Source organism: Bos indicus, chromosome 7, assembly GCF_029378745.1.
Source record: "Bos indicus isolate NIAB-ARS_2022 breed Sahiwal x Tharparkar chromosome 7, NIAB-ARS_B.indTharparkar_mat_pri_1.0, whole genome shotgun sequence".
Taxonomy (NCBI): domain Eukaryota; kingdom Metazoa; phylum Chordata; class Mammalia; order Artiodactyla; family Bovidae; genus Bos; species Bos indicus.
Genome location: NC_091766.1, coordinates 44,160,346 through 44,179,885, shown reverse-complemented (window position 1 = coordinate 44,179,885; position 19,540 = coordinate 44,160,346). Strand labels below are relative to the sequence as shown.

At 39.3% G+C, this 19,540-nt stretch overlaps 2 protein-coding genes across 4 annotated transcripts in view; one reads left to right on the top strand and one right to left on the bottom strand.

Annotated features, from left to right (window-relative positions):
- AFF4 (ALF transcription elongation factor 4) overlaps positions 1-15,459 on the top strand; it is an 85,072-nt gene extending 69,613 nt beyond the window's left edge. For all 3 annotated transcript variants that reach the window (XM_019964909.2, XM_019964907.2, XM_019964908.2), the window contains 7 exons: positions 103-166; positions 269-405; positions 653-724; positions 2,663-2,756; positions 3,521-3,564; positions 4,529-4,749; positions 9,655-15,459. In XM_019964909.2, the coding sequence (XP_019820468.1) occupies positions 103-166; positions 269-405; positions 653-724; positions 2,663-2,756; positions 3,521-3,564; positions 4,529-4,749; positions 9,655-9,782 (760 nt within the window). In that variant the 3' untranslated portion in view covers positions 9,783-15,459. The remainder of the gene's footprint in view (positions 1-102; positions 167-268; positions 406-652; positions 725-2,662; positions 2,757-3,520; positions 3,565-4,528; positions 4,750-9,654) is intronic.
- Positions 15,460-16,601: 1,142 nt separating this feature from the next.
- Positions 16,602-17,607, bottom strand: LEAP2 (liver enriched antimicrobial peptide 2). The gene is made up of 3 exons (XM_019964906.2): positions 17,466-17,607; positions 17,104-17,243; positions 16,602-16,782 (listed from the first exon to the last, which is right to left on the bottom strand). Exons 1-3 carry the CDS (start codon positions 17,520-17,522, stop codon positions 16,746-16,748), a joined length of 234 nt encoding a protein of 77 aa, XP_019820465.1. The 5' UTR covers positions 17,523-17,607; the 3' UTR covers positions 16,602-16,745.
- Between the last annotated feature and the right edge of the window lie 1,933 nt (positions 17,608-19,540).

Below are 19,540 nucleotides of genomic sequence, written 5' to 3'. Positions count from 1 at the left end.
CATTTTCTTTACTTGAGGACATGAAAACTGAGGGCTATAAAACTAATATTATCTTAGGAAAATATTTCCCATTTTACTTAAAATAAAAAATTTACATTGCAGAAATTATTCAGCAGACCATTATTTACAAGAAGCAAAAAAGCTAAAGCACAATGCAGATGCATTGGTATGTAAATATTTATATATTTAATCAAATTAACTTAAATCTTCATTTGTTCTCGTAGCACATCAGTGTGGCTCTCATTTACCTTTATTCTCCTTTCTTCAGTCTGATAGGTTTGAGAAAGCTGTATACTATCTTGATGCTGTGGTATCTTTCATTGAATGTGGGAATGCATTAGAGAAAAATGCTCAGGAATCCAAATCCCCATTCCTTATGTATTCAGAAACGGTGGAGCTCATCAAGTAAGTGGGGAAACTTGCTGCATTATTGGCAATAATATTTCTCTGTTCCTTCTTGGAAAGGACTAATTTATAAAATAATAGCTAAAGAGGATCCTTAATCCTTTATTGTCTTTGGAAAAGGAGAAGTAGACACTCTAGTGGGTATTTTTGTCTTTAAGTTTGATTCTAATGTTTAGAGGACTGAGGAGGTCATAAAATAGATGAAGTATTATATTTTGTGTCCTTTGTTTCTTCTCTTATCTCACAGATACACTATGAAGCTAAAGAATTACTTGGCACCAGATGCTACAGCTGCAGATAAAAGACTTACAGTGCTTTGGTAAGTGTTGTATGTTAGCCTCTGCTAGACGACAAAGCAGTTTCTGTCTGTGTTCTTCTGAAAGTTATCCTTGAATCGGCCTTCCATAACCCAGTCATAAATCTATTCTTGATGGGTCAAGAAGAAAACAACAGAATTCCAGTGAAAATTTTTAGTTGTTGAGAGCCTCTCCTCCATTGCCCTCTTGACAAAATAAAAGCCTTGGTAAAGTGAGAATGATATTAGAACTTTCTATTAAGTGATCACTTTTTTAGGCTTTTTATTTTTTTGATTTGACTATAGTTTACTTTTTTTTTTTTTTGTACACTGAGGCTTCTATTGTGTATTTCAGTAAAGATGGACACTATAAAAAATCCAGGCTCTTCTTTTGGTATCCTCTCCCTCAATTTACATATACTTATACCTTACCTTTGGGGCTTCCCTGGCAGCTCAGCAGTAAAGAATCTACCTGCAGTGCAGGAGTCTCAGGAGATATGGGTTCAATCCCCAGGTCGGGAAGATCCCCTAAAGAAGGGCCTGGCAACCCATTCCAATATTTTTGCCTGGAGAATCTCATGAACAGAGGAATCTCGCGGGCTATAGTCTATAGGGTTGCAAAGAGTTAGACATGACTGAAGCGACTTTGCACGCACGCATTCCTTACCTCAGGTAGCAAACATCTAACTTGCTCAGAATAAAGAAATGACTTGTTTGCTTATCCCCAGAGAGAGAGTTTATTTATCATGGTTATTTACTTTACCTAGTACTGGGTTTAACAACTGGGAGAGCAACTGTAGGAAAAAACTGGCACAGTCCTATTTGTCATGGAGTCTAGGGTATAGTGTGAAGAGACAGAAATTAATCAAATAACCACACAAGTACGTGAATTAAGTACTTTGAAGGAAAAGTTTATATAACTGTAAAGGTAAACTATAGGGATACTTAGTCCTTAGGTAGAGGAAACATTTACAAGGGCTGGATAGTGAAAAGAAACTGGAAACCTTGTGTCAGGAAACTAAAAGACCCAGAAGAAAGAAGTAAGTGAAAGTGATTAGAGAGGTAGGCAGTGATGACCGTGCAGGGCCTTTGTAAGCCATGTTGGTTTTACATATGTTACTTCAGAGTTGTAATATTTACAAGTGAGTTCCTAGTTTTGTTGTTTTAGATTATTTTTAGTTTGATGCAGAAATTATGCTCTGAAGTTTTTTTTGTGGCAGGGGGGCGGGGGTGTTGAGGGGAGGGGTGGCTGTGCCATACGGTTTATATAGGATCTTAGTTTCCTGACCAGGGATTAAACCCGGACCACAACAGAGAAAGATGAAGCACTGAATCCTAACCACTGGACTGCCAGGAAATTCCCCCACAATGATTTTTTAGTCCCTATGTTATAAATGACACGTTGGTGTCCTGGGGGTGAGGTTTTGATTTTTGAATGTCAACAAATAGGAGGCTGCTAAGTCACTTCAGTCGTGTCTGACTCTCTGCAGCCCCATAGATGGCAGCCCACCAGGCTCCCCCATCCCTGGGATTCTCCAGGCAAGAACACTGGAGTGGGTTGCCATTTCCTTCTCCAATGCATGAAAGTGAAGTCGCTTAGTCGTGTCCAACTCTTCGAGACCCCATGGACTGCAGCCTACTAGGCTCCTCCTCATGGACTGCAGCCTATCAGGCTCCTCCGTCCATGGGATTTTCCAGGCAAGAGTACTGAAGTGGGTTGCCATTGCCTTCTCCAAATAGGAGACTAGTCCTAGGTCTCTTCCTCTTCCTTTCCCTCCCTAGGTTGTGTACCTTAATAAGATCACACCTTTTGGTTTTGCCTAAGAGTTAGTGTCATTGACCTTATGCCATGGTCTGCTCACATGAGTCACTTGTGTACTCTGGTGCAATGTGAAGCTTTTCTATGAGATGCGGCCAGAGTCTGTTGTCCTGGTAAATAAGCTGTCCTTTTCCATTGGCTAGCCTGCGATGCCAGTCTTTGCTGTACCTGAGGCTCTTCAAACTGAAGAAAGAAACTGCTCTGAAGTATTCAAAGACACTGACAGAGCATCTGAAGGTAAGTACACAGTAAGAGTATCTGTTTCCCAGGACACAAAATTTGTAAAGTCTCCTATTCCCACCTCAGAAGTACCCTCATTCTTTTCCTGTCAGAGGAGAGGAAGAACTACTATTTGGGAACTTTCAAATAGTTTGAGGTTTAAAATGAACACATATCTGATTGTGGAACCTATGTAGCTATATACAGTAGCTGTTAGTAATCTTTCAATGTATATAATCTATTTTTGTCACAAAACCTAATGTTTTTTTGTGATAGCCCTACATAAGTCTTCCTAAAATTCAGCCCTGATAATGACTTGGAATGCTTTAATAGCTTAGCATTGCCTGCAGGGTCAAGTGAAAGATTCTTATCCTGACCTACAAGGCCCTCAAGATCAATCTCTCTCTCACTCTCCTTCTTTCTTTTCTGAAGTTTACTCCAGGTAAATTGTCTGGGTCATATACACTCTCTTGTCTGCAGTCTTTGTACATAGGATGACTTGCCTTGCTCTATGCCTTCTCCCCTCTTCTTTATCCATCTGAATGTTACTCATTCTTTGTCTCTCACTTTTCAGTCTTCCAGAACACCCCAGCTCTTATCTAAATAACTTCCTTCTGTTGCATATTTATACACACACACACACACACATTTTGGTTTCTTAAGATCAGTACTGGCCCAATGCTTTTGAATATATTTATTACATCATAAATAAATATTACTTCATAAATTACTTTTTTGTTTGTTTTTTTTTAATTATTAAGTACATTCTCTTTTCTCCACAGAATTCTTACAATAACTCTCAAGCACCATCACCAGGCTTGGGAAGGTAGGTAAATTTTATTCTGTAAAATTTTATGTGACAAGTTTATTTTTATGCGAAAGTGGAATGGGTTTGGCCACTTTCCAAAAAAGGTATTTTTTGTGAAAGTCAAAGTCGCTCAGTCATGTCCAATTCTTTGTGACCCCATGGACTATAGCTTGCCAGGCTCCTCTGTCCATAGAGTTCTCCAGGTCAGAATACTGAAGTGGGTAGCCATTCCCTTCTCCAGGGGATCTTCCCAACCCAGGGATCGAACCCAGGTTTCCCACGTTACAGGCGGATTCTTTACCGTTATCATTTTTTTTTAAGTTGAAAATATCTTGAACATGCTCTTAGAAAGATTAGAGAAGAAGTCTTGAGTTTTTTTTTTTTTTTTACAACTCCTCAACCTTTCTCAGCTTGAGTTCTGTGGCTAGTTGGAGTTTTATCACCTTGCACTTATCTTTGTTCATGTCTGGACACTGCCAAAATTTAATAACAGTGGCATGATTATGGTTTGTCCTCCATTCCCACATCACCTCCATCCTACTCACCCACAGAAAGGATGAAAAATACCATGAAATCTCGTGTTGTTAATCAACTCAGCTTTCTATAAAACAATTGGGAAGTACCTAATTATATGCCCAGATAGGTGGAAAGTGTGTTGAGCTGAGAGTGAGATGATCTAGTTTCTAAGTCTTGGAACAGCTCTTATCAAAGTATATGACTTCCTCACTTCTTTCCCATCTTTTGTACTGTTGCCATTGGTTAAACCAAAGAGTCTTGATAAAATAATAACTCACAATAAACACTTTAGTGAGCTAAGTATTTATTTAAAAGAAGCTGTACTTCTTTGGAAGTACATTTCCCTTTTAGTTTAAAAGAACCTTCACATTTTAAAAGCTTTCATGTAGGAAGAGCCAGTCGTACATTAATTTCCTCACATTCATCATTTTCTATATGAATAAACTTCCTGTTTCTCTGTGTGTAGCAAAGCCGTTGGGATGCCTTCCCCTGTTTCTCCAAAGCTGTCACCAGGCAATTCAGGAAATTATTCTTCTGGAGCCAGTAGTGCTTCAGCAAGTGGTTCTTCAGTGACCATTCCACAGAGGATTCACCACATGGCAGCCAGCTATGTTCAGGTTACATCCAACTTCCTCTATGCCACTGAAATTTGGGACCAAGCTGAACAGCTTTCCAAAGAGCAAAAAGGTAAGGAGGTCTCTGGAGAGACTCTGAAGGATGGACTTGTTAAAAAGAGATTTTGTGGAATAGTTAAATTAAGTGTCTTTTGTACATTTAGTTTATTATCTAGTCTAGAGTTAATGACAGTCAGTTTGCTGATCTCCATGGCTTATCAATCATGTAAATGTACTAAGTTTTGTCAAAAAAATACCTTGCACTATAGTGGTGACACAGACTAAACAAAAAATAGTTTTGGTCTAAGACAAATATGGCTTTGTTCAGCCACATTTAATTGCAGCTTATACTATAAAAGTAATAAAATGTATAATCTGTCCTGGGACGGTTAAGGTAAATTTGGCTATGGGCAAAGGATTATATCCAGACATCTTACACATATGAGATATTTAATATATAAGAAAACATGTTCATACTGGATTTTTAAAGATATATTGGAAGAAACTTAGGTGATAAAAGAGACTATAAAATGAATAGCCTTCTGTCTAGCATTCTTTAATGTTAGGTCATTGCACCTCGTTATCTCCCAAACTAAGAACACTACGAATTAGGAAGTATTAAAGATCTTTGAAAAAGTACGGGATAAACACTTTAGTAGATGTTTTTGAGCAGATATGTGTATGTAGCATCTGTTCAGGCAGCTCCTTTGTAGAAAACTTTAAGTAGCCAATCAAGCAAGTATACTTTAGTCACAGAGTATATTTAAATATAATGCTTATAGCATCAGATGAAAATGAAAAATTCTGATCCCTAAAGAGGGGTAATGGTGGGAGGAAGGTTGTGTTTTTAAAAACCTGATTTGTTTCTAAAATTTTAAATATTGTCAATACAACTCAGGAAAGGTTACAAGATGCAATTTTTAAGTTATCCCTGCATTACATTCTTCTCCCTGATGCCAGTTTTCTAGCATCATTTTTCCTTTAATCTCTCCATTCCTCCCTCCCTTTCCTTCTTCCTTCCCCCACTGTTGTTTACATTCTTACTTGCCTGCCTGCCTGCCTACATATTTTATGCTAATTTTCAAACAGTGACTAAAGGGAAGAGAACCCATGTACCTTTTACTCAACTTCAGTTTCAGCAATATAACATTTTGCTAATCTTGTTTTCTTTTCCCCCCACCATCCCTCCTCATCACTCCCCATCATATTTTTCTTTACCCTGGTATATTTTAAAGCTAACTCCTTTATGTCTTCTAAGACATAATCTCCCCGTAGATTTCCTATTGTTTGAAATATGCCTTTTTTCTTTAAACAATTGGGTTTATTTCAAACAGGATCGAAACATTCATTGATCAATTTCTTAAGTATCTTCCATTCTTCTATTTCTTTGGCGGGAGGGGCATGCCATTGATATCAAGGAGAAACTGTACCATAGAATGCGTCAAATTCTGGATTTTGCTGATTACTTCCTCATGGTATTGTTTAGCTTGCTCTTCTGTCCCCCTCATTTATACTGATAGTTATATCTTGACACTTGATTAGAGTCAAGTTCATTATTTTAGGTAAGAACTTTTCATAGGTGGAATTGAAGAAAGTAGGGAAAACTACTAGACCATTCAGGTATGACCTAAATCAAATTCCTTATAATTATACAGTGGAAGTGAGAAATAGATTTAAGGGACTAGATCTGATAGATAGAGTGCCTGATGAACTATGGATGGTGGGGTGGTTCGTAACAATGTACAGGAGACAGGTATCAAGACCATCCCCCTGGAAAAGAAATGCAAAAAAGCAAATTGGCTGTCTGGGGAGGCCTTACAAATAGCTGTGAAAAGAAGAGAAGTGAAAAGCAAAGGAGAAAAGGAAAGATATAAGCATCTGAATGCAGAGTTCCAAAGAATAGCAAGGAGAGATAAGAAAGCCTTCCTCAGCGACCAATGCAAAGACATAGAGGAAAACAACAGAATGGGAAAGACTAGAGATCTCTTCAAGAAAATTAGAGATACCAAGGGAACATTTCATGCAAAGATGGGCTCGATAAAGGACAGAAGTGGTATGGACCTAACAGAAGCCGAAGATATTAAGAAGAGGTGGCAAGAATACACAGAAGAACTGTACAAAAAAGATCTTCACGACCCAGATAATCACGATGGTCTGATCACTCACCTAGAGCCAGACATCCTGGAATCTGAAGAAAGTGGGCCTTAGAAAGCATCACTACGAACAAAGCTAGTGGAGGTGATGGAATTCCAGTTGAGCTATTTCAAATCCTGGAAGATGATGCTGTGAAAGTGCTGCACTCAATATGCTAGCAAATTTGGAAAACTCAGCAGTGGCCACAGGACTGGACAAGGTCAGTTTTCATTCCAATCCCAAAGAAAGGAAATGCCAGAGAATGCTCAAACTACCACACAGTTACACTCATCTCACACGCTAGTAAAGTAATGCTCAAAATTCTCCAAGCCAGGCTTTAGCAATACATGAACCGTGAACTTCCAGATGTTCAAGCTGGTTTTAGAAAAGGCAGAGGAACCAGAAATCAAATTGCCAACATCTGCTGGATCACGGAAAAAGCAAGAGAGTTCCAGAAAAACCTCTATTTCTGCTTTATTGACTATGCCAAAGCCTTTGACTGTGTGGATCACAATAAACTATGGAAAATTCTCAAAGAGATGGGAATACCAGACCACCTGAGCTGCCTCTTGAGAAACCAGTTAGAACTGGACATGGAACAACAGACTGGTTCCAAATAGAAAAAGGAGTACATCAAGGCTATATATTGTCAACCTGCTTATTTAACTTATATGCAGAGTACATCATGAGAAACACTGGGCTGGAAGAGGCACAAGCTGGAATCAAGATTGCCAGGAGAAATATCAATAACCTCAGATATGCAGATGACACCACCCTTATGACAGAAAGTGAAGAGGAACTAAAGAGCCTCTTGATGAAAGTGAAAGTGGAGAGTGAAAAAGTTGGCTTAAAGCTCAACATTCAGAAAATGAAGACCATGGCATCCGGTCCCATCACTTCATGGGAAATAGATGGGGAAACAGTAGAAACAGTGTCAGACTTTATTCTTCTGGGCTGCAAAATCACTGCAGATGGTGATGGCAGCCATGAAATTAAAAGACGCTTACTCCTTGGAAGGAAAGTTATGACCAACCTAGATAGCATATTCAAAAGCAGAGACATTACTTTGCCAACAAAGGTCCATCTAGTCAAGGCTATGGTTTCTCCAGTGGTCATGTATGGATGTGAAAGTTGGACTGTGAAGAAGGCTGAGCGCCGAAGAATTGATGCTTTTGAACTGTGGTGTTGGAGAAGACTCTTTCGAGAGTCCCTTGGACTGCAAGGGGGTCCAACCAGTCCATTCTAAAGGAGATCAGTCCTGGGTGTTCTTTGGAAGGAATGATGCTAAAGCTGAAACTCCAGTACTTTGGCCACCTCATGCGAAGAGCTGACTCATTGGAAAAGACTCTGATGCTGGGAGGGATTGGTGGCAGGAGGAGAAGGGGACGACAGAGGATGAAATGGCTGGATGGCATCACCGACTCAATGGACACGAGTTTGGGTGAATTCCAGGAGTTGGTGATGAACAGGAAAGCCTGGCGTGCTGCAATTCATGGGGTCACAAAGAGTCGGACACAACTGAGCAACTGAACTGAATTGAACTGAACTCTATATTTCCTATTAAATCATACTATAAGTTGCTGCTGCTAAGTCGCTTCAGTTGTTTCTGACTGTGCGACCCCATAGACGGCAGCCCACCAGGCTCCACCATCCCTGGGATTCTCCAGGCAAGAACACTGGAGTGGGTTGCCATTTCCTTCTCCAGTGCATGAAAGTGAAAAGTGAAAGTGAAGTCACTGAGTCATGTCCAACTCTCAGCGACCCCATGGACTGTAACCTACCAGGCTCCTCCGTCCATGGGATTTTCCAGGCAAGAGTACTGGAGTGGAGTGCCATTGCCTTCTCCGATACTATGAGTTATATAATGGTTATTCCTATTTTAGTCTTAGTAGTATTTGACCATTCATCTGGTGTTTGCCTGATTCAGTTTGATGTAAACTTTAAAATGTTAAACTATTTAACTAAGGCTTTTAGCATCCATTAATGATTATCACCTACATGTGTTACTCCATTAGGAAATAGAAAATTCATCAGGAATTTATTAGCTGGAGTTCTAGAAAGGAAATCTTTTTCTCCTCAACTGTTTGATTACTTCTTATCTTATATATGTATACTAAGGTCTTTATTATCATTGTACATATAAAAACTGTCCTCACTGAGTCCTACATCCCTCTGTTTTCTCCCAGAATGGTGTTGGGATCAAATGTTAGGATACTGTCATTCTTTCCTCCTCTCTACCCGCTGCCTTACATACACATCTGTCTGATTTTGTTCACATAGAAAGAATCATGTCATTTCTATCTCTTACGTTTTTAAACTACTGTTTAAAACATGAGATTCAGTTCATTAAAGTTGCATGACATGATGACAGCAGAAAGATTGGACACAGGCTACTGTAAGTATCTAACTTCACAGGGGCTCTTATGGGGGAAACTTGCAGATAACAACATCCTGCATTTTCATACCACTTGCTTCTTATACAAAAACTGTTCACAGAGAATGTTTTGAGTAATAGTATAGTGTCAATACCTTGTATAATTAGGTCTCCATTTTAATCATGTTTGCTTTGTAGTAGCAATTTCCATCGGTGACATTTTGTTTATATGTATAACTCTTAATTCCTGACCATATAGTCTTTATAAAATGTTTTGTGACTTAAGGAAAATATAACTTGATTGACTATGGGATGATTTGTTCTAAAGCATGAACAGTTACCATTTTAGTGCAGGAGGAAATGTTTTTTACTATAATTTATATGAATAGTTTTTTACAGTCTAGACTAAAAACTTTAAAGCACTGATTGAAAAGAGTGTGCATCATTTAATGAGTGTTTTTGGTTTTCTAGAATTCTTTGCTGAACTGGATAAAGTAATGGGCCCTCTCATCTTTAATGCAAGCATCATGACAGACCTAGTTCGTTACACCCGGCAGGGACTGCACTGGCTTCGCCAGGATGCCAAGTTGATATCCTGAACTGAACACAATCTCATTGCCTCTGATTTTCTCCACAACACTGTGTCATGTCACGAAGGAAAACTGCCATAACACACCACCTAGTTGACACTAAGAATGAGGAATGGTTTTCTCTTCCCTGGTTCCTGCATTTTTTTTTAATAACCCAAAGTCATGTCATTTGACCCTTCAATATTCCCAATAAGAAAATTATTTAAATACTTTTAAATCTGCAGCATGTTGATAGTTGGTTTCAATGATCTATAATAAGATTGAAATTTCAGTTGCAGTTCATTACTAATTTGTTGAAATTCTATTTATTTTAATTTTTTTAAGTTCCCAGATTGGGGCTAGTTTAAAACTTAGTTATTTCTGCCTATAAATTTACTCTGTTGAATATTTTATGTAAATGTAATGTAGACTTTATTTATATACTTTGGGAGCTTTGTTACCTAAAAGTAATGTCTTTTTGTGGTAACTCTTCTAAGAGTAAGAGTTGGTTTATCTAGAATATGGACATGTTCTTTCTACACCTACTACCTGATATTACTTCAGATCTTAAGTACAATTTTATTATTGCAGAATTTATACTTAGTACAATATTAAGGATATTCTTCTACACATGGAAAATCACTTAGATATGAGAAGATGGCAGTCTACGTGAATGTAAAGTGAAATGTTTCTGATTTGGTATGCATTATTTCAAGAACTGTGAACATGTGTTAATAACACTATAGCAATCACAAGGTGACTGTAACTTGCATTTAATGCATTACAAAAGAGGGCAGGCAAACTTTCTAGGAGAAGCATATCGTGTGAAGGGTTTCATAAAAGGACAATCTTGAACCTTATGGATTTTATTAAACCATATGTTTGGTTGTTGTTGTTACTACTAATAATTTGACACTTAACTGAAACAGAATAAGTTACTGTTGAACAAAGGATGATCCAACTCCTGAGGATTGCTGCCTATATCTCTTTCATTGATGATGTTTGTAGGGTAAAATCTCTCTTCAGAATTTTAATTAAAAAATTATTTTCCCACACTAGACTGTGATGCTCCAGTAGGAGCATGCAGTGACTGATGTAAAATGGCCTGGAGCTTTGGTGTGTGTGCTTTTTGCTATACAACTTAGGGTTCTAATGCCTGATATAGAGATGATGAATTTCACCTTTTAAACCTATCTTATGTTTACTACCTTTGTATTTTGAAAGCCTTCATCAATGATGTATGTTTCTGATGGGATCAGAAAATTCGCACTAGAAAAGTACCTAACTTGTTTCAATGTGAGCTCTCTTGGGAAGGGGAGGGGAGCAGGAGTAGAGCTTAATAAGCCAGCTCTGTTAAGAGTTGTATATCAAAGTACCTTTCCCTTATAAGGTGCAGATAGGAGTTAAAGGTGAGAAATATACCTTCTGTCTTTTGTTTTAGTGCCCCTATCATGTCTGGTGTGCCTTAAATCTTACCTTTAAATGAAGACTCTATGGATTGTTTACAGATGAAGTTTTACACTAGGAGCAGATCACCCATATGGTTGGTCTTCTGTAGTAATAATGTTAAATTCTCTTTCCTTTTCAGTTGTCCTTTAGGCTCACATAAAGATTAATTCTTTCAGAAAAGCTAATGCTTTGGTACATGACTTAGTCTAACCTATTGGGTAATGCTGCTTCAAAAAATAGTTTGTCCTCCCAATTCCAAAAATGAATCCATTCAATCAGAAAAAAGGATTGCCCTGTTATTTATAGATGATCGCTAAGGTTTGAAATGAGAAAGAAGGGATAGAAAATCTCTAAGCCCAGTGGTGTAGTGGCCCCTCTGTGTCTGAATCTACACTTATGAAGCTAGTTAACTTTTCTTGTCCTGTGGCCTCATCTCGAGCTTCTTAATGGTTTTGTACCTCAAGTTGGGTTTTTTTGCATATCACTGAAGATTCAGATCCTCAATTGATGTTGAATTTAACAGTTTTCCCTTGGAGAAAATTGCCTCTGATATCTTGCTAATTTTATCTTAGTGTGTTTTAGAAACAGTTTTCCTTAAGAAGACAGCTTCTCTATGATCCATGGTGGTTATTCAGTAAGAAATTTGCCACAGTTAATCAAAGTAAATGTTTGCCCTGTTCTTCTCTAATTTCTCTGACTCTGATTCCTTAATTTTCTGTGATATCTTGGAAATGGAAAAAGTAACCTTAAAGCTTTTAGGCTTTCAGCAACAGCAGCCAGTGGGGCACTTCTGAGTTCCAGTGTGTTCTAGTCTCTTGTGAGTCCTGAAAGATAGCAGGAACATTTCACACTGATAATTTGTTAAAGCAGAATTTCCTGCATGTTTTATGGTGCTGTGCTAAAATATTCTGTCTCTAAAACTGTGTTAATTCTTGGGAAATAAGTTTTTCAAGCTTTTAATTGTGGAGGATTTTTCCCACTAGGTGGTAATGGGCGATGGATCAAACTCCTTTTCTAAACAGTTGAATTTTCAGTGTAAAAGTCTGTGGAAACACCCCTCCCTCTCCTCTGTGTCCATCTCCTCAGAAGTTCTGTCTGTCTGCATCTGTTTCAGCACATACTTTGGACTCCTTTACAGACGACCATTCCTCCTTCCTCAATAGGTGTCTTCAGTGTTCTCTAAATACTTAAAACTGATTTTGACAAGTAGCTAAAACTTACTTAGCCTAAGACTTGTATTTAATATAGTTAATTATAAAAATAGCAACTATTTTAAAAATTGTTCTGTGTTCTGCTCTTAAGACCACACTTGTATGCCAGGAGGCAGCAGCCACACCACTGGCAACCAGCGAACAGATTACAGTGGAGGAAGTTGTCACATGGTATATAATATTGCCCAGCCTAGGCTGGGCTGTGGGGAACACTCCCCTCCAGGTGATTCAAGTTTCCACAGTCCAGCCTAGGCCCAGCCTGACCGGGAAGCATTTAGCCCATTTCTTGCCTCAGTGCCACCTTTTTCTGGGCAAGTAGTTAACTGATTTTATAAGCAATGAATACTTCAGATAAATCCACAACTGTAGTTGCTGCAGAGTAGAGAAGGTTGACCATCACTAGTTTAATTCTCCAATGTAAAAGCTGTCTAGAGTAATGTGTGCACATGCCCACACATGCCTGTGCTCTGAGGGGCTCTTGCACTGATGGATGCACAGATGTCTGGGTTGCACTTTGAACAACACACTTGTGGCTTTATTGGGTTTGCTGTTGTTTGTTGTTTTTTAATCGTTGTTTGTTTCTTTTCATTAAAGAAAGGTCTAATCAGCTAGATCAGACAGCATCATTTTTGTATTTAATGACAATGACTTTGAGAAATTACCTTATTGAATAAGCTTGTGTTGTGAAGCAAGAGCCTGCAAAACACACCTGTTGTAAATGAACGTTCTGGCTCTGGAGGCCAGCAGCACTCTGTGGAGTTTCAGAGCAGTCTGTAGTTGCTCCAGTCAGTGATGCCTAGTTGTGTAGAGGAGAGGTACGCTGTGCACTCTTCTAAGTGTGAGGGTATGCAACTTTGGATTTTAAAATTATATACACATACACACTTTATATATATGTATGTATGTATGAAAACATGAAATTAGTTTGTCAGAAATGTGTGTGTTTAGTATTTTAGCTTAGTGCAACTATTTCCACATTATTTATTGATCTAAGACACTTTCTTGTTGACACCTTGAATATTAATGTTCAAGGGTGCAATGTGTATTCCTTTTAGATTGTTAAAGCTTAATTACTATGATTTGTAGTAAATTAACTTTTAAAATATATTTGAGCCCTTCCGTAGTATTATAGGGCTCATACAGGGTGGGAAGGATTTTAATTTTCCAGTTGCTAATTGAACAAAAGGGCCTCATTATGTATTTTGAATTATAGAAGTTTGCCTCTGGATCCCAGGAACATCTACTGGGAAGGATGTTTTAGGCAGATTGTGAAGATTGTTTTTTAATCCTAAGTAGATTGCAAAGCAAAACATTTCAAATCCATCTAGATTCCTATAACTCATTCCCTAATTATGTGGAACACAGGTTTCATTTCAATTTCATGTATCTATGTGTTGGAGAGGCAGAATTTTTTCCAATAATAATATTGCACATCTAAGGTTGCTATTCAGTAATATAAATAGAAGAGATAAGTATTGAATGACTTAGAATATATAGTGACAAGAGGCCAAATTGTTCATGTTTGTGAGCATTTCTTTCACATATTCACTAATAGAGAAATTCATTTTAGACCCCTAGACCCTATAACTAAGCCAACAAGTGATAGGAAGTAAGTTATTAATAGTTGGTAAAGCAAATGCAGATTCTGTTCACTCAAACCATATGGTTAATTAAAAAGAACTTACAGTCTCCCAAAAAGCGAATGGAAAGAATATCTTCTTTTTTTCTTTTTGATGGCATTTGGTCACAGAATAAGGCATTAGAGTTAAGTCTAAACCAATCTTTAAGCAACGGAAAATAGCAACCCAAGTAATCGTCATATAATGAAGTTGACTTTGGGGAATGTCAGCCTTTGACCTCTCCTTGCCCACCATTCCTCAGCTAAGCATAAATTCCCATTCTTAAAAAGAAACAGCCAAAAGGTGCTCTAATTTAGAGCATGGGGGAAAAGCTCCCACCCAGAAATTCTAGAAATACTCTGTTTTGACCTCTTACATGGGGTTTCTTTACAGCTTTTTACCACTGGAATTTTCTACCTGCTATGTTCCTGTCTGGAAAAAATCTATTTGGAAATGCTGGCTTTCAGATCAATGCCATAATTATCCATACTGTTGAGTTTATTGTTACTGTTCAAGAAGTGTCCCCATTTTACAACTTCATGCACACACCTGGCAGATCATTGACATGAGCATTCAACAGTACTGGGGTCGAGGTGGGGTGGGAATGGGCAGGGCTCACCAACAGAGCTGGCACAGGTGGCAGTGTCTAAAAAGGCATCACCTTTGAGGACCAGATGTGGGGTTGGTAAGCACAGTTATGAAAATTTCTATCCAGCCTCCGTTTTGAATGGTTTTAAGAAATTTTGTATATGGAGGACATAAATACTTATATATTTATTGAAAATCCTTTTTTTTTTTTTTTTAATTAAAATTATTTGGTGAATAATGGTTTGATATTTGGGGAGGGTTTTGGAGGGGAGGTAATGCCACTGATAAAAGCCTTGTTGATTCTGCAGAAAGGTACTGTTAGTGTCTGATAGGATGCCTTTGTTTTATACATGATCCAAATCTTTGTTTTACATTTCTTTTATCCAAAATATTTAGGCATCTGACATTTTCAACCAAAATTTCAATTATATACTGTGATTTTTATTTGTTGCAATACATTAAAATTTCAGAGGTACTTTGGGGCTCAAAAGCTAGGATTTCTAAGTCAGTATGTGCATTTCACGTAATAAAGCTGTTAATGGTGAGCAAAGTATTATATACTAACTAGATTTTTCCACATCTGTATAGTATATTATATGTATTTTGTGGTATTGAGATTATAGAAAGTTTAGAGTGTCAAACATGCGTTTAATGTGTATTTTTAAACAAATTTATGGCAATTAAAATATTTGGAGACAAGGGTATCACATTTCAATTTGTAAAGATCTTTTTAACTCTACTGTGTCATTAAGATGCTTTGTATAATGCCAAACCATAGCTGGAGAAACTAAGTTTAATAAATATCAAATAGATTTTCTGTATTAAAGTTTATAAACACTGTGCTGTCTATACTTTTTCAACTTTTACTTTGCCCTTTCTGTGTACTTTCTGTTTTGTATATTAGGGTTCTGTGCTAATCTTCTTCTTTTAAAGTCTGGTCCCACCAGTCCAGGTCTTAATTTCTGATTACAGCAATTCTGTGGAGAAGGAAATGGCAACCCACTCCAGTACTCTTGCCTGGAGAATCCCATGGACAAAGGAGCGTGGTGGGCTACAGTCCATGGGGTCACAAAGAGTCAGACACGGCTGAGCAACTAACACACACAATGATGTAAAAACAGACCACAATAAACTCACAGGACAGCAAAAAAAAAAAAAAAAATCTGAACTGGCTGGCCATGGGTCCCTCTGCATAGATCATAATTCTCCCTGCTCCAAGAGAAATCTCATACACATCCTTCTTGTTATTCTTGGTGGCTTGGGCTTTGTTTCATTTAACTAGGTTTTTCTTCTGGTTCTCTCTGTTCATAGACAAACCAATATTGCCTGTCTTTGCACCTCACTGATATGTTCTTTACATGCAATGAAGGGTTAAGATCCAGGGCCATGGTTTATGAACTTGCTGAGGTTAATCACTGCTGCTGCTAAGTCACTTCAGTCTTGTCTGACTCTGTCCGACCCCATAGACAGCAGCCCACCAGGCTTCCCCATCCCTGGGATTCTCCAGGCAAGAACACTGGAGTGGGTTGCCATTTCCTTCTCCAGTGCATGAAAGTGAAAGTGAAGCCACTCAGTCGCGTCCGACCATCAGCGACCCTATGGACTGCAGCCTTCCAGGCTCCTCCGTCCATGGGGTTTTCCAGGCAAGAGTACTGGAGTGGGGTGCCATTGCCTTCTCCAGGTTAATCACTAGCTATTACTAAACTTTTGCCTTTAACCTGCCATTGTGTTTTTATTACCTGAAGAAATGTTAACTCTCACTGCAGTTTCCAGATTAAGTTGTTAACACATTATCATTAGGCAATGCTGGGTTTTCTGTAGTATACAAAATGAATCCTTCCCCTCAAAAGTGTGAATTCCAGGCTGCCAAAATTTCAGTTTGAGACATTTAATAGTATCCATAGAAAAATAAACTCTTTTAAGTTAACAAGTTTAGTTATGCTTATCTACATATCAACATTATAAGAAGAAACGGAGTCCAATTTAAAGCGTATATCTGTCTTCAAACATTTAAAAACAAGATTGCTTTACTTAAGTGTCTCCAGCCAAATGCAGTTAATCAATATTCCATAGAACGGAGCATTGTTGTAGGTAAGTGCTGTCCTCTTTTTCCCCTGGTGTGTACATCATTCCTGGGCCACACTTAGGGAGCAGCGTCTTTTTCTAAGGGAAAAGAAAGGTGATTTTTAAGACAAAGGTCTAGCAGTCCCCAGAGCCACCTCTGCTGCATTTCCTTCCTGTGCTTGATATCCAGTCTCAGAGTAGAGCAAAAAAAGGAAAGGTATCACTCTATCAGGGTACCTGTTTGGAGCTCTTCTTGGCTCTTAACTTTTGAGGGACTGTCCTCCATGGAGCCCCTATCGTTAGCCCAGGCAGTCCTCCACCCCAGTTTCATTATTAGGTCTGTATGTGCTGATCTCTCCTCTGTCCAGCTTCCCAGGCCTCTTGGGTCCAGCCAGCCCTGCTCACAGGTTTGTGGAGTACCTGCATAGCCTTGTGATACATTCAGAATCATCCCGACAGGAGGCTCCAATGGGCCTGAGGGAAACCGCTCTCCAAAATGGGGTCATTCTCCTCGGCCTTCTCTTTGCTGAACTCTGTTGTGGTATTGGAGAGCCATCTACCTGTAGGGCGAAGACATAGCCACCTCAGGTGTAGAAGAGTTGAAACCTTACTATTTATCTTAGAATAATGATCATCACCCCACCCACCCTCACCCCCAGATGCTGTAGACTCAGAGCAGAGGGGTCCATTCCTCAGGACTGAGTCTGGCTCTCAAGTTCTGCCTACAGTTCCCCCTCCACCCCTACCATCCCCACACACCCACATACATATCCTGCCCTTACCTGGGCTAACAGCAACAGGCAGATCATGAGTACTGCAAAGAGTTTGAGGTGCCACATCTTGATAGGATCCAGAAGCCTGAAGGGCTGGGCACAGTACCCACTTCTTTTTATAGACAGACCCACCTCTTTTTTGGTTGCCAGGTAAGATGGGGGCAAAGTTTATATTTGCAGTCAAGGTCAGTTTAATAAGTTAATGTCTACCAGAGAGGAATGTGTTCAAGGCCTGCCTCTCAGGCACGTATTTACTGATCCCTCATCTGGACTTTGATTGTGTTGCTGGCTCGGACTTTTTCACCCATTTTACCAAAAGTCAGCACTACCTCCTCCCCTTTGAAAAGCCACGTGAAGCCATTGAGGGAGACCAGGCACCTAGCCACATTTTCATTCCAAAATAGCTCAGTGAAATCACTAATCAAAATAGAATTCTCCTAATGAGTTCTTTAGAAACAGTGCTGAGTCCTTTCAGCTTATTTAGGAAAGAAGCACTGATGTCTTGTTACCGGCAATTGGATATGGCCCTTATCTCCCTTCTGTGGAAAGATGTATGTGGGAGGATGCTTCAGCCAGACTTGCCTACAGTGCCCCAGATCCTTGTTTGTATAGATTAACTGTCTCCCTAATTATTTGTTCCACATCGTTTGTCTAGAAAATGGAAACCCAGCAGCAGAAAATTCAAAGTCTGACCTACCTGCTATCTCCCAGGAGAAGGGCAATCAGGACTGACATGTTTCAATCATGGGCAAATAAGTATTGGTTGACTTTGTTTCCTTCTTTAAAATTTGAGGAAATAGCAGGGCCTCCTAAGTCAGTGAAAGCTTGACAGTGGTGACAGATATTGCAAACCTTGAATTACTAGCTTTCCTGCCAGTACATGACTGAGCCTTTTACAGAGCACATCCATCAACTTCAGGGAAGCAGGCATAGGGCTGAGAACTCTCCAAAGCCCAAAACATCTGTCACCTTAAGTAGGAACCACTGCAAGTCCCTAAACCATGAGTAATTATGGGTACTCATTAAGTGACAGGTATTTTAATAAGTTTGTAGAGAAAGGTGTGAATTTGAATTCTGTGAAAAAGGAGATATATAGGACTTCAGATCTTCCTTTGATCTGGAAGAAAAAGCCAAGAAAGGCAACAAGATTTTTATTTTCTGCCTTGTGTCTCCCTGAACATTTGGCTGATACCTCTTCCCTAATCCCTTCTCATCTTCACAGGTTGGATATGGCAGGTGTGCCTATTCCCCAAGAAAAAGTGGTGGAGATGTGGCACAGCTGAAGGTACTACAGGACAGTCACCAATCCTCTTGCCAAGGAAGTAAAAGGGAGTGTGGTAGACCTCAGGGCTGGGGTTGGGTAGGGTAGGACCACAGATCATCCATCTGCCTGTTCCCAGTCCTTTCAGGACCAGGCCAGGCCTGGAGACAGACACCATCGCTTGCACTTAAGGAGCATGGAGAAGCAGACCTATGCCAAACTCACCCAACCAATCCTGCAAGTTTGAGACTAATTAGCTGTTCCTTCCCTTTACTTCTGAGCTTCGATACAGAATGACCTCAAGTAGGGGCTTAACTAGGAACTTCTGTGGGATGGAGAAGAGGCTGTGAGGTGACCTAGTGAACATTGGGTAAGAACAGAAATCTGATGAAATAAGCAAAAGCCTGAACAACGTGATAGCCTAGAGCCAGTTGGGTCTGTGGGCTGAGGGCCAACCTCCCCTTAACAAGCCTACAGTGATGTGCCAAGTGGGATGTGGAAAGGGCTTATTCCCAAGATGGACGCTTTCTCCCAGTCCTCCATTTCTGCCATCCTGTACTTAAGGCAAAATCAAAGTAGCCTGTAACTTACAAAGCCAATACCACAGCCAAGGGAAAGGCCTGGGGCTTTGGGGCCCCTCTTTGTAGGGGGAATAAAGGACTGGCTATTCATCATCATGGGTGTGACAACACTGCAGAAGCCTTTGTGGCCCAGGCCTCTATCTTGTATGCTATCCCTCCTCCCAAAAGAAAAGATCCATTAGTTACTGCCCATGGAGGAATCACTGTGAGGGAGAGTATTTCAATATGTGTCTACACTAACC

Coding starts and splice junctions, on each gene's coding strand:
- LEAP2 (XM_019964906.2), bottom strand. CDS start 17,522: ATGTGGCACCTCAAACTCTTTGCAGTACTCATGATCTGCCTGTTGCTG. Junction 17,244..17,465: donor GCCTGTTGCTGTTAGCCCAG/GTAAGGGCAGGA, acceptor TTCGCCCTACAG/GTAGATGGCTCTCCAATACC. Junction 16,783..17,103: donor TGTATCACAAGGCTATGCAG/GTACTCCACAAA, acceptor CTTTTCCCTTAG/AAAAAGACGCTGCTCCCTAA.